The following is a 13,109-nucleotide window of genomic DNA, read 5'->3' as shown; positions in this document are numbered from 1 at the left end:
ATTTATTCTCCCTGATTTTGTTCAGCTTCTTAAAGTTTAATGTGACATTTTACTATGAAAAAGTTTTATGGATTTGCATCTCTTTTGTCACCCCTTTCGTAGAAATGTCTGTTAAATAAGTAATTTATAATTGAGCTGTATTTTAAGCTTGTTGAAATGTACTTAATTTATTTTACTGCTTTTGAACTAGGACAATTTCAAAACTTGAAGCTCAAGTCAAGCAAGTAGAGCATGAAAATATGTTAAGTCTTCGTCATAATTCTAAAACTCCCATGAGACCCTCACATGCCAAGTAAGTTACTTCATTTAATCTCTATGAAACTAGTAATAGGTAAAGCCTGTAATTGAGCTGAGACACTCATCTGTCTAAATCGTGAGGAAGACAGGGTTAAATGTCATCACAGATCTTATGTGTGAAAGCATCTTACTGTTAGATATTGTGATAACTCTTACGCAGAGGCATTTGCCAAAAGGAGGAAATAGTAGAAGCAAATTGGGACTGAGGAGAATTGGGATGGTTTTTGGTTTTTGACTCTGCCCAGCTGTGTGACCTCAGATGAATCACTTAATTTTTTTGGAGCTCAATCTTATAATCTGTAAAAGCAAGGACATTGGACTACAACATCTCAAAAGGTGTGTTAGCCCTTGTGCTCAATTGCTCAGTCATGTCTAACTCTTTGCGATCCCATGGACTGTAGCCTACCAGGCTCATCTGTCCGTGGGATTGTCCAGGCAAGAATATTGGAGTGAGTTGCCGTAGCTCTTAACTTCCATAAATTTCATTCCTGTGTTAATGAAAAACTTAAGATGATGGATCTGCGTTAGGTTATGTGACTTTTTCTTTTTAGTTTTTCCAGATTAGCTTTGTTATAAGCTAAGAACATTATCTTGATGATACATTTACAGAGTAAGTTTTTTCATAATTTGAATTGTTTTTTATTATGATTTTAATGTAAAAAAAGTAATAAAGAGTAGATTATAACTTCCTAATATTGATGTTTTATCACAAAAATTTTAAATTGTGTTGTTAACCTTTTTAAGTTGTAATTGTCAAAGGAGAAACTTTTTCTAAATTTTTACTAATCTATTTTATGTGGGACATAATGGATTATTTAAAGAAAAAAATATGTAAATAACTGAAGTTGGATGTTTGAGATTGAACAAAAGGAAGGACTAAGGTTTGCCTGGGGGGAAAGGCCTTTCTGAGGAGGGGACATGTAAGCTGAGAGGTAAGACGTGTGTGGAGTCGTTCAGGAGAGAGGTGTGGAAGGGAGGGAGTGTTCCAGACAGAGACAGTGGTCTTGCTGAGTCCTGAGGAAGGAGAGAGCTTAGTTTTATGTTTGAAGAACCCAGAGGAGGCTTGTGTGGCCTTACTGTTCCCGTCATACACAAGGGTTTGGGTTTTACTCTTAAGTCCATTGGGGCACCTTTGAAGGCTTTTTGTATAGTAAAATGGTGTCATTTTATACTTTTGTTCAGTGAACCTGCCATAAGGAAGGGAAAAGAGTAGAAACAGACTAATTAGACTCTTGAAGGACTTGGAGAGAGATGGTATTATCTTGGTTGTGGCCACAGAAATGGGTAGAGGGGAAGGATTTGAGAAAATTCTGGAGGTAGAAGCCACAGAACATAGTTATGAGTTGGGTGGAGCGTAAGAAAGGGAGGTTTCAGATAAGGCCAGGTAAAACCTTTGTTTCTGTCTTAAACAGCCAAGGGTGTCACATTGAACCAGGGAAGAGATGCGAAGAGCAGACCATGGAGTAAAGATCAGAATTTCCATCTTGAATATTTTAGTGTGAGATTCATGTGAATTCCAAGTGGAACTCAAGCAGGGGATGATAAATTTGCATTTGGAGTGCAGAAAGAAGACCGGAGTTATAAATACTAGAGTTTTGTCTTTGTAGGTGGTGCTTAAAGTTATTGGATGGATGGGTGTGTGTAGTGCGAAGTAAGTCCAGGTCAGAGCTCTGAAGAGCTCCAGTGTTGTGGTTTTGGGTAGACAAGGAGCTGGAAAAGGAAACTGAGAAATAGCTGCTAAAAAACAGGAAGAAGACTGAAGCAGCTACCATGAGAACCAGTGAGATAAAGACTGAGTGTCCCTTGCATTTGCAAGCTGGGGGTTCTTGATGACCTGGAGAGCCATTTATGTAGAGCCATAGAAACGGAAGCCAGTTGGGAATGTACTGAATGAAGAGCAAGTGAAAACAACCCGGATGTCTAACAGCTGTAATGTCGGTGTATTGTGATACATTTATGCATAATACTGCTCAGCATGACCATATACAGACTAGATCAGGGGTTGACAAGCGACAGCTCCCTGGTCAAATCCAGGCCTATGCCTGTTTCTGTAGGGTCTGTTGAGCACAGAATGGTTTTTGTTTTTAATTTTTCGGGGGAAAAGTTTCATGATACATGAAAACTATATGAAATTCAGTTTTTGGTGTCCATAAATAAAGTTTGATTGGCTCACATCCAAGTTTATTCACTTACATGCTGTCTATAGCTGCTTTGTGCTACAGTGGCAAAGGTGAGTAGTTGGGACTGAGTCTATCTGGCTGATAACACCTAAAATATTTATTATTTGGCTGTTTACTGAAAAAATTTGCCCACTCCTGAACTAGACTCAATGTGGTTTAATCTTAACATAATATGGAACAACAACAAAAAACTAGTTGCAGAAGAAATAGGATGTTATTAGATTGGTACACAAATACTTGCAGTTTTGGACTGTGAATTTTAAGTCATCATGTGTTCAATCGCTTCAGTCATGTCTGACTGTGATCCTATGGACTGTCGCCCACCACACTCCTCGGTCCATAGGATTCTCTAGGCAAGGATACTGGAGTGGATTGCCGTGCCCTCCTCCAGATAAATCATTATAACTAGGCTCAAACACATCTTTATTAATCAAAATAGGGACCGTTACACATTTTTGCCAACGAGAAATAAGTGTGTTTATTCCTGTAGTGTAGAGATCCATGCTTTGGGATTTGTCAGACTCTCGGAAAGCATTTCGGAGAAGGCAATGGCACCCCACTCCAGTACTCTTGCCTGGAAAATCCCATGGACGGGGGGGCCTGGAAGGCTGCAGTCCATGGGGTCGCTAGGAGTCGGACACGACTGAGCGACTTCACTTTATTTTTTCACTTTCATGCGTTGGAGGAGGAAATGGCAACCCACTCCAGTGTTCTTGCCTGGAGAATCCCAGGGATGAGGGGGCCTGGTGGGCTGCCATTTATGGGGTCGCACAGAGTTGGACACGACTGAAGCGACTTAGCAGCAGCAGCAGTGGAAAGCATTTTCTGCCTCCTGCTGGTTGTGGAAGCATTTTCCTTGCAGAAAGTTGTGGAGATGGTTGAAGAAGTGATAGTTGGTTGGCGAGATGTCAGGTGGATATGGTGGATGAGGCAGAACTTCGTAGCCCGATTTGTTTACCTTTTGAAGTATTGGTTGTGCTACACGTGGTTGGACATTGTCTTGGAGAAGAATTGGGCATATTCTATTGACCAGTACCAGCTACAGGCTTTGAGTTTTTGGAGCATCTCATCGATTTTCTCAGATATAATGCTTTCCCTGGGATTCAGAAAGCTGTAGTGGACCAAGCGGACAGCAGACCACTACACAGTGACCATGACCTTTTCTTGGTGCAAGTTTGGCTTTGGGAAGTGCTTTGGAGCTGCTTCTCGGTCCATCCACTGAGCTGGTCGTCACTGGGTGTATAAAATCCACTTTTTGTCGCATGTCACAATCCTATGAGAAATGGTTCACTGTTGTGTAGAATAAGAGAAAGCGGTACTGCAAAACAACTTTTTTGATTTGCAGTGAGCTCATGAGGCACTCACTCAGCGAGTTTTTTCACCTTTCCAATTTGCTTTCAAATGCCAGTGAAAGTGAAAATTGCTCAGTCGTGTCCGACTCTTTGCTACCCCATGGACTGTACAGTCCATGGAATTTTCCAGGCCAGGATACTGGAGTGAGTAGCCATTCCCTTCTCCAGAGGATCTTCCCAACCCAGGGATCAAACCCAGATCTCCCGCACTGCAGGCAGATTCTTTACCAGCTGAGCCACCAGGGAAGCCCTTTCACTTTCATTTGCGACATTGAATTCTTTGGCAGCTTCTTGTGTAGTTGTAAGAGGATCCGCTTCAATGATGGCTCTCAGTTGGTTGTTAGCTTCCAACGGCTGGTCACTGCACTCCTCATCTTGAAGGCTCTCGTCTCCTTTGCAGAACTCCTTGAATCACCACTGCACTGTACTTTCCTTAGCAGTTCCTGGGCCCAATGCATTGTGGGTGTTGCATGTTGTCTCCAGTGCTTTACAACCCATTTTGAATTTGAATTAAAAAAAAAAAGTCACTTGAATTTGCTTTTCATCTAACATCATTTCTATAGTCTAAAATAAATATAAACAGCAAGTAATAAGTCATTAGCAAAAAAATGTGCATTAAAATTATGTATAACATAACCACATTTAAGAAGGTATTCCAGTATCCAATAGGCAGGGTTCAGCAACGCAAAATCTCAATTACTTTTTCACCAATCTAATAGGTATTTGGAGTAGGAAATGGCAACCCACTCCAGTATTCTTGCCTGGAAAATTCATGGGCAGAGGAACCTGGTGAGCTGCAGTCCAACGGGTTGCAAAGAGTCAGATACAACTGAGCACCTGAGCACACATACAATAGATGTTTACCTTAGAGAAGTTCTTGTGTATGTTTATTATAGCATTGCTGAAAAGGGAGTCCATTGAAAACTAAACATTCACCAAGAGGGGAAAGGATAAATAACTTGTGATACAGTCATACTGTGGGTAAATGATTAAAATGGTAGAGGTTTATATATGTATTAACATGGGTATGTCTCATACAGAATGTTGAGTAGAAAAAGCATTAAAAGGATGTGTACATTATGCCTTTTATGTAATTTTAAAAATGTAAACAACCAGAAATATGCTTTTTATGTCTTAAAATTAAAAACACATATGGTAAGATGTTAGCATTTGTTAAAACTATGGGTGAGTGCTTGTTATGGTACTCTTTGTAATTTTCTAAAAATGTTTGAAATGATTCTTCATTTAAAAACTGAGGGGAAGAGGAGTGACTGGGATTGAAATGAAAATAGATGAGACAACCCTTTTAAAAAAGTTTGGTTGTGAAAAGGCGCAGAGAGAGGAAGACAGGAGTTCCTGTCTCCTGGTTTCTGTTTTCTCTCTGGAGTGTGATGGGTGGTTATCACCTGACAGTCAAGCCTGGGGCGAGGGGTTTGAGGAGAGTGGAGAGGGTGTCAGATAGTCATATTTGGTGAATCGGAGCTCCTTGATTACAGCAAGATGTGTTGGCAGCCAGTGTCGGGCGTCCACTTGAGATAGCGATTCTCTGATGATGTCCCAGTCTACACAGGCAGGCAGCTTCTTTCCTGCAAAGCTCAGCTGTAAAAATACAGACACTGAAGAAAAGTGAGGTCATTATAGTCATCCAGGCTTAGGTCTTGCTGCCAGTCAGGTGTGCCGAAAAGTGAGCAGAAAAGGGGTTCCAAGCAATGAGTAATGATCAGCAGGAGAGTGTCCTGGTTTGGGGGTGGGTGGTAAAGAGGAGCTGTAAAGCCGGAAGGGGCTGACGCCCAGGGAAAGGGGAGACCCAGGGTCATGGGCCTTGAAGTGAGTGTGTTGTGCATGCGGATGCTTGAGCATGGGAGTCGGAAGGATCTTGGAGGTTTGATTTCCTTTTTTAAAACATATTTATTTGGCTGTTCTGGGTCTCAGTTGCAGCATGCGGAATTTTTAATTGCAGCATTCAGACACTCAGTTGCAGCATGTGGGATCTAGTTCCCTGAGTGGGGATCGAACCTGGAGCCCTTGTGTTGGGAATGCAAAGTCTTAGCCACAGGACCACCAGGGAAGTCCCTGGAGGTTTGATTTCTGAAGGGACTGTCTTCTCTAGGGTCATAAAGTTCAGTGAGCATCCTCTGCAAGTTGCATGGTTGGTGGGAGGTGGAGCAGCTCCCATGTGCATGGGGAGGGTGGTCAGGACAAGGGCAGGAGCTACCAGAGGATGGTGGAATGAGCTTCGGACGGGCTGTGCTTCCCAGGAACGGAGGCAGGAACGTCCTGGTCTAGAACGGCACTGTTCAGTACAGCAGGGCCCTTCTCCACAGAGCTGTTTAAATCTAGCTGTGTTGCAAGCATTCACGAGTTTGTGTGTATGGCTGATGGCTCTGGTATTGGACTGTGCAGATGGAAGGCCTTTTCTGTCTTCACAGAAAATTCTGTGAGTCCTCCTGGTCTACGGGGGAGAGGCAGGACCATCCTTCATCCCCTGGCCCTGAGCTCTAATGGGTCATGAAGGGTGTGAAGTGTGGTGAGGGGCTGGGCGGGGGTGTTCAGAGCTGTGTGCATGTGAATGCACCAAATCTTGAGGCTAGATTTAGTTCAAGACATACACAAATTATAAAATTTTCTAGGTGTGAACCAGATGTTTTGTTTAAGTTATGCGTTGATTTGTTGAAGATTTATCTTCTTGTTCTTCCAAGACCAAGAAGAGCAATTCAGTTGGAACTGAAAACCTTCAAATAGAGTTCATCTAGCTACAATGATAAGATTGTTCTATGCACTCTTTGAATCCCTGGGTAAATGTGGAAATAGTATTTCAGAGCAGGTTGTTTGCTGTCTGTGCTCAGTCTAAACCAGAGCGCAGACCTTGCAGCGTCTGAGCACACTTCTCATCCTCGCAGCACACTGGCAGGCTCAGACGTCAGCCGGAGGAAGTGGCTGATCCCGGGAGCGGAGCATTCCATCTTCACTGGGCAGCCCCTGGACACCAAGCTGGACAGCCAGCCGGAGGAGACCTGCCTTCCTGGGTGAGACAGCTCCATCGAAGATCTCATTTAGGCACTCTTAGCTTTTCTTAGAGATTTCAGTTGCCTTTCGAAGTTCAAGAAGGTTTAAAGAGCCATCTCCTTATTCCTTTCATGTCTTAATTTTGAGGATCTGATTTTTCTTTTACTTTGAAAGGCTAGCGCTTTTAGGAAATTTTCCTTTCAGAGGTGGTGCAGAGCCTCTGTACTTGTGCCCCTGGCATAGCCATGTGCCATGTGCATGGGCTTGCAGTTAGGACATGAGGTTGATCCTCACCCTATGGATCACCAGAGCCCCCAGAAGCAACCTCATTCATTTCCTCCAGAGTGCCATATAAATATTATATTTCTCTGAGTGCTTCCATGGTGGCTCAGTGGTTAAGAACCCACCTGCTAATGCAGGAGATGCTGGTTCGATCCCTGGGTCAGGAAGATCCCCTGGAGAAGGGCGTGGCAATGTACTCCAGTGTTCTTGCCTGGGAAATCCCATGGACAGAGGACCCTGGTGGGCTACAGTCTATGTGGTCACAAGAGAGACAGACATGACTTCACGACTAAACAACAGCATGCACTAGGCTGTGAAAAGGATTGGGAAACAATGGTCTTATATAACAGGTTCAGTTTTATTGATTTGTATTGAAAAGCATACGTATTCATTGTGGTGTATAACTATCAACCCTCATGTTATTCCTCTAGTCTAGTAATAATCCCAGTAAACCATCTTAGTTCAGGCTGTTACAACAGATTACCCTTGACTGGGTGGCTTAAGCAACAAACGGTTACTTTCTACAGCTCTGGAGGTGGGCAGTCTGAGATCAGGGTGCCAGCATGGCTGGGCTGGATTCTGTCCTCACGTGGCCTTTCCTTGGTGCATGTGTCTCCGGAGGGAGAGATCAAGATATCTCTTCCTCTTTTTATAAAGGTATTAACCCCAGCGTAGGGGCTTTACTCTCATGTTATCATCAAAACCTAATCACCTTCAAGACCCTACCTCCCTGCCCCCGACATACACACCATCGCATTGAGAATAAGAATTCATCATAAGAATCTCATTCAACATAAGAATTTTGGGGAGACAGAAAATATTCAGGTCATAGCACTGTGTGTCTTGTAATTACTATTTAAGGTACCATTCTTCTCTGGAAAAGGATCTTTCACCTGGAAGTTCACCAAGTTTATTGATAAAAAAGCAGAGAGAGACTTTAGACACACCAATCATGAAAGCTTTGAAAGAACTTGATGAAGAAAAAGTATTTAAACATTGGGGCACACAGACGGAGAAAGAGGACACCTCGAATAGTAAGTGTTTTATTCCTTGTCTGATAGGAATACAGGTGCATACATAGATCTCCTCCCCTTTCTACCCCGACTATATACCTTCTTAAAATGAAATGCCCCAAGTAGTCAAATAAAAAGTTTAATTTATTTTCCTGCTGCTTCAGCCCTATTTCAGACAGTTGAATCCACTAGTTGTTAATGTATCATTGTCGTTACATACATACCTTTTATACAAAGTAAATGACATATTAGTCTCTGTTATTAAAGATTTCTGTGACATTCTTAAGAGTATTTGAAACTTTCTACCTCAGTTTGTCTTACTCACACACATCAGAAAGTTACAGCAGGCATTTGGAGTTCATAAAGTGAGATATAACATTTCCTACGCTCCCTTTCTTGCTTACTGAGCATCTGTCAGTAGGACAAGAAGTCTGTTTATTTTTTAATGATTTTATTTGTTTATTTTTGGCTGTGCTGGGTCTTAGTTGCCACACGGGCTTCTTTCTAGTTGCTGCCAGCAGGGCTTACTCTTTGTTGTGGCTACTCTTCTCACTGCAGTGGCTTCTCTTGTGGAGAACAGGCTCTAGCGTGTGTGGGCTTCAGTGGTTGCAGCAGGCGGGCTCAGTCGTTAGAGCTCCTGGGCTCTATATCAGGCTATAGTTAAGGCACTCAAGCTTATTTGCTCTACAGCATGTGGGATCTTCCCAGATCAGGGATTGAACCCGTGTCTCCTGCATTGGCAGGCAGATTATTTACCACTGAGCCTCCAGGGAAGCCCAAGAAGTATGTTTAATACTTGAAGTGTGTTTCACAGGTCCAGGCACTTGTTCTTTCTCTGGCACTTATTTGGTCAGGCCTGCTAATCACATCATTAAGATCTTCAGCGTTGCATTTCCTAAGCAGTATCTCCTAGTAAATAAATTAGTGACCTGTTTTCTAAAAATAAGCTGTCTTGAAAAATCACCTTGAATGCCAGTTGTAAACAGAGAACCAGAATGAATTCATTAAAAACTCCCACATTTTTTTTCATCAAGCGTTTTCATTGTAATGTGGTGCATTTGCAAATAATCATTATAATATAGATAGAAGAATTGCTTGCTTTGTGTAACCATCTGCTGATGAAGGCAGATAACTGAAGCTAGTTTTGTTTTTTACATTTTTCTGTTACAGAATTGGTGAATCCTCGGCCAGCTGACTCTTCAGTCAATGCAAGTCGGTCCCCAGAGAAAGGTGCCCAGCAAAGACAAAAGAGGTTTAATTCTGCTTCACAGAGATCATCATCTTTGCCACCTTCAAATCGTAAATCGAGTACTCCAAGTAAGGGTTAGAGGTTTCTAAGTGACATCTGAGCTGTACACACTGATGCTTTCTGCTTCCCTTATGCTCTTCATAGCACCTAGTACAGCGCTCTGAACACCGAATCTCTAAATGCCATCTTGTTCAGTAACAAACTGTCTGATTGCACAGTTACTATGACCATAACAGAAGACATTCTCACCGTTTATCAAAGTGAGATTTTTATGTGTGTTCCACAAATGTTTTGCAACTAATACCACTTCAGTTTTTGAGTCAAACTCAAATATTTTGATGACTGACTAATTAAACATTAGTTCAAACAAATTAAGCTAGCCTGAAATAAAGCTGTTTTTTTTTTTTTCCATGTAGTTACCTAAAGTTACTCAGCATTTTCTTTAGCCAGTTGCAAGTATGATTTTAAACTCAAGCATTGGATTTCTGTATCCTTAGTTTCCATTTTCGTAAGCAGCTGAAGAAATTCATATATGACTGTGCTCTTAGAACTGTTCATAGGTGCACTGGTGTTTCCATCTTATTTCCAGTCGACTTCTAAAATCCTGAAAAACCAGTTTTGAGACAGAGCACTGCAACGACAGTCTGATAGAGTAAAATGTGGCCAGTGGTTTCCTCCAGATAGTTAGAAGTATGCGTTGTTTTAGTTTTGTATACTCCTGTTTATCTTTCAGAAAGTTTTACAGTGAAAATGTATTCTTTTTACAGTTAGTTTTTCTTTCAGTGCTTTTCTGTGTTCTGCCAACATAGCCCCTACATAGAAGGAAAAGACTGTCCCCTCTTCATTTTCCTCTGTAGCAAAGAGAGAGATTATGTTAACACCAGTGACCGTGGCGTATAGTCCAAAGCGATCCCCTAAAGAAAATTTGTCCCCAGGATTTAGTCATCTACTTAGCAAAAACGAGAGCAGCCCGATTCGGTAAGTTCTCTAAAAACTGGAGAATAAAATATGTATAGAATTGATTTTTTTTTTTTAACGTCAACTTTTACATCTAGCTATCACTAATTTTTCAGTTGTCAATGGGGATTCTGTGGATTTAAATCATTTAAATAAACGCCCTACTAAAAATAAAAAAAGTACTATAATACATGAAAACTGTTTTTAACCATGTAAACTGGCTACTATAAAATTTAAATACTGCCTCAGAACCCCTTCCAGCTTTTGGATATAGAATAATTCTTTGTTTTCCTAAAAAGGTTTAAGGTATAAGGAAAACTGGGGGCCATTTGTACAAGAAAGTGGGCTGTCCTGGTATGGCCTTGGCACTCAACATCAGTTTGCCTGTGCTCCTGAGAAGGCTGTTCTCTCTGAAGGGTGGTCTGCAGTGTGTACTGTGGTGGGAGATGACCACTGATGCCTAAGACACGAGAGCTGGTGGCCCAGCTCTGTCGGGCTGTTGGGGAAAGTTAATGAAGCACATTGAACCTCAGTTTCCTCTTCTATAAAACAGGGATAATAATGCCTACCTGCTTATTTTATATGCTTATTAACAAAGATCAGATGAGATCATGTATCAGTAAATGCTTTAAGTCGCCGGCATGTAAATATAGTTTTGTGTTAGAAAATATTATTTAAATTTAAGTTTTAAAAAATATATGACCACCTTTCTCTCTTAAAAAATATGTAAATATGTGAGTTAACTTGGATGCCAGCTCATCTGTCTAGTGGAGAATAGGGAACATCGGTTAACATTTTTTTCTCACAAGTAACTTGCTTCATTCAATAGATTTGATATACTTTTGGATGATTTAGATACTGTTCCTGTGTCTACTGTACAACGTTCCAATCCAAGGAAACAACTCCAGTTTCTTCCTCTACATGACTTGGAAGGTATCTTTTCCTAAAAAATTATTAATTATGGTTTTAGTCATTCATTTTGTGAGTTTCTGGCATCAAGGCTCTAGATGACATTATAGCCTGCACTTAAATTTTTTTTACCCAAGGGCCTCTAAAAATAAGTATTTTTGATGCTCATATTGTTTGTGTTATCCTCATTGGAAAGTTGGGAAACTGAGGTCAGGGGATGTTAATGTTTAATTACCAGGGCCATATTGTTCAGTTTTTTCTGTTCTGTAACTTATATACAACTTAGGCTTTGGATGTTTTTTCCTTTTTCTCAATTGTACTTTGCGTTTGAGATAAAGTTATAAAATAATATACATGAAATTGCTTGGGCAGGCCCTTAAAATGCTAACTCTGTAATGTTGATATATGTCCACTAAATGTGTTGCTTATTTTTTAAACTTTTTTTGCTTCAAGTTTACAGAAAGTTTGCATACGTTTATTTAGGGGAGATGTGAAGATTGTCAGACTAAGGGAAAGGTTTTTAGAATTCTGAGGAGAAAAAGCTGAGTATATATGATTGATTACATATTTTCTTTTCATTACGTTTTTTTGACTGTGTAGCAGCCATTTCCAGAAAGTGAAGTTGGGTAGCATATTTAGTATGTACATGCTCTCTGAGAAGAGTTGATAAGGAAGAAATTTCTTTTCTCTCTGGCAGAAAAAAAATACTCAGAAAAAGCCACTGACATCCATGTTAATCATAGCTCTTCCCCCGAACCATTGCCAGATGGAGCGAAGAAAGTCTCTGTGAGACCAGCCTGGGAGAAGAACAAGTCATTAAGCTATGAACAGTGTCAGCCCGTCTCCATAGCACCACAGGGTAACAATTTTGAGTATACAGCAAAGATAAGGACCCTAGCTGAAACGGAACGGTTTTTTGATGAACTTACAAAAGAAAAAGACCAGGTAAAAACAAACAAAAAAAGTTTTAAATCTTTGTCTGAACTTAGTACATATGCCTGAGGAACAGTCAGAAGGGAATTATTGAGTCAAACACAGGAAGTTACTGATGATGCCATACAAAGCTGTACTGGAAGTGCATGTGAACCCAGCTGTCGTTACTAATTGTGTCAGAGGGAACTTAGGTGAAGTCGAGATGGACAAGAAAATACTAGGCTGAAGTCTTTTCTTTCCATCCTGTTATAAACATCCTTGCCAGTAATTAGAATTCCCCTATGTTTATTTAAATGTTTTTTTGTGTGTGTTACCAGATTGAGGCAGCACTAAGCCGAATGCCGTCTACTGGAGGACGAGTCACTTTGCAGACGAGATTAAATCAGGTGACATGTCTTAGCTTGAATCTGCTTTGGAGGCCTGATGCTAGTCAGTGCTCCATTTAACCACGAGGATTTTTTTTCTCTAATTTTAAAAAAGTATTTATTTACTTATTTATGGCTCTGCAGGGTTTTTGTTGGCTGTATGCGGGCTTTCTCTAGTTGTAGTGCATGGGCTCCTTGTTTCGCTGGTTTCTCTTGTTGCAGAGTGTGGGCTCTAGAGCGAGGGCTCAGTAGTTGTGGCACATGGGTTTAGTTGCCCTGAGGCATGTGGGATCCTAGTTCCCAGACCAGGGATCAAACCTATGTCCCCTGCGTTGGCAGGCGGATTCTTAACCACTGGGCCACCAGGGAAGTCCACACGGCCCCCACAGTGGTTCTTTAATGTCAGTTTTTAGGCACACTGAAACAGTCGATCAGAACTTTTAGCCTTTGTGGGAAGTGTTTGGTAATGACAGCGTATTTTATAACTTGATGCTAGCTTTCAGGAACAAAGTGATTTTACTTGATACTTCCAAGAAAAAGGCATTCATGCCATCATGTTTTCAAGA

At 41.1% G+C, this 13,109-nt stretch overlaps 1 protein-coding gene across 12 annotated transcripts in view; it reads left to right on the top strand.

Moving 5' to 3' along the window:
* MPHOSPH9 (M-phase phosphoprotein 9) overlaps positions 1-13,109 on the top strand; it is a 52,315-nt gene that overhangs the window by 35,492 nt on the left and 3,714 nt on the right. For 9 of the 12 annotated variants that reach the window (XM_044930260.2, XM_006041421.4, XM_006041419.4 and 6 more), the window contains 8 exons: positions 191-292; positions 6,730-6,855; positions 7,979-8,151; positions 9,301-9,447; positions 10,237-10,357; positions 11,166-11,269; positions 11,943-12,190; positions 12,496-12,564. In XM_044930260.2, coding sequence (XP_044786195.2) covers positions 191-292; positions 6,730-6,855; positions 7,979-8,151; positions 9,301-9,447; positions 10,237-10,357; positions 11,166-11,269; positions 11,943-12,190; positions 12,496-12,564 — 1,090 coding nt within the window. Of the gene's footprint in view, positions 1-190; positions 293-6,729; positions 6,856-7,978; positions 8,152-9,300; positions 9,448-10,236; positions 10,358-11,165; positions 11,270-11,942; positions 12,191-12,495; positions 12,565-13,109 lie in introns of those variants that run through there. The other 3 variants (XM_006041420.4, XM_025267763.3, XM_006041422.4) reach the window with 3 other exon arrangements.

Source organism: Bubalus bubalis, chromosome 17, assembly GCF_019923935.1.
Source record: "Bubalus bubalis isolate 160015118507 breed Murrah chromosome 17, NDDB_SH_1, whole genome shotgun sequence".
In the NCBI taxonomy this organism is placed as follows: Eukaryota; Metazoa; Chordata; class Mammalia; order Artiodactyla; family Bovidae; genus Bubalus; species Bubalus bubalis.
The sequence above is the reverse complement of the archived record's forward strand: the minus strand, read 5'-3'. Positions and strand labels throughout refer to the sequence as shown.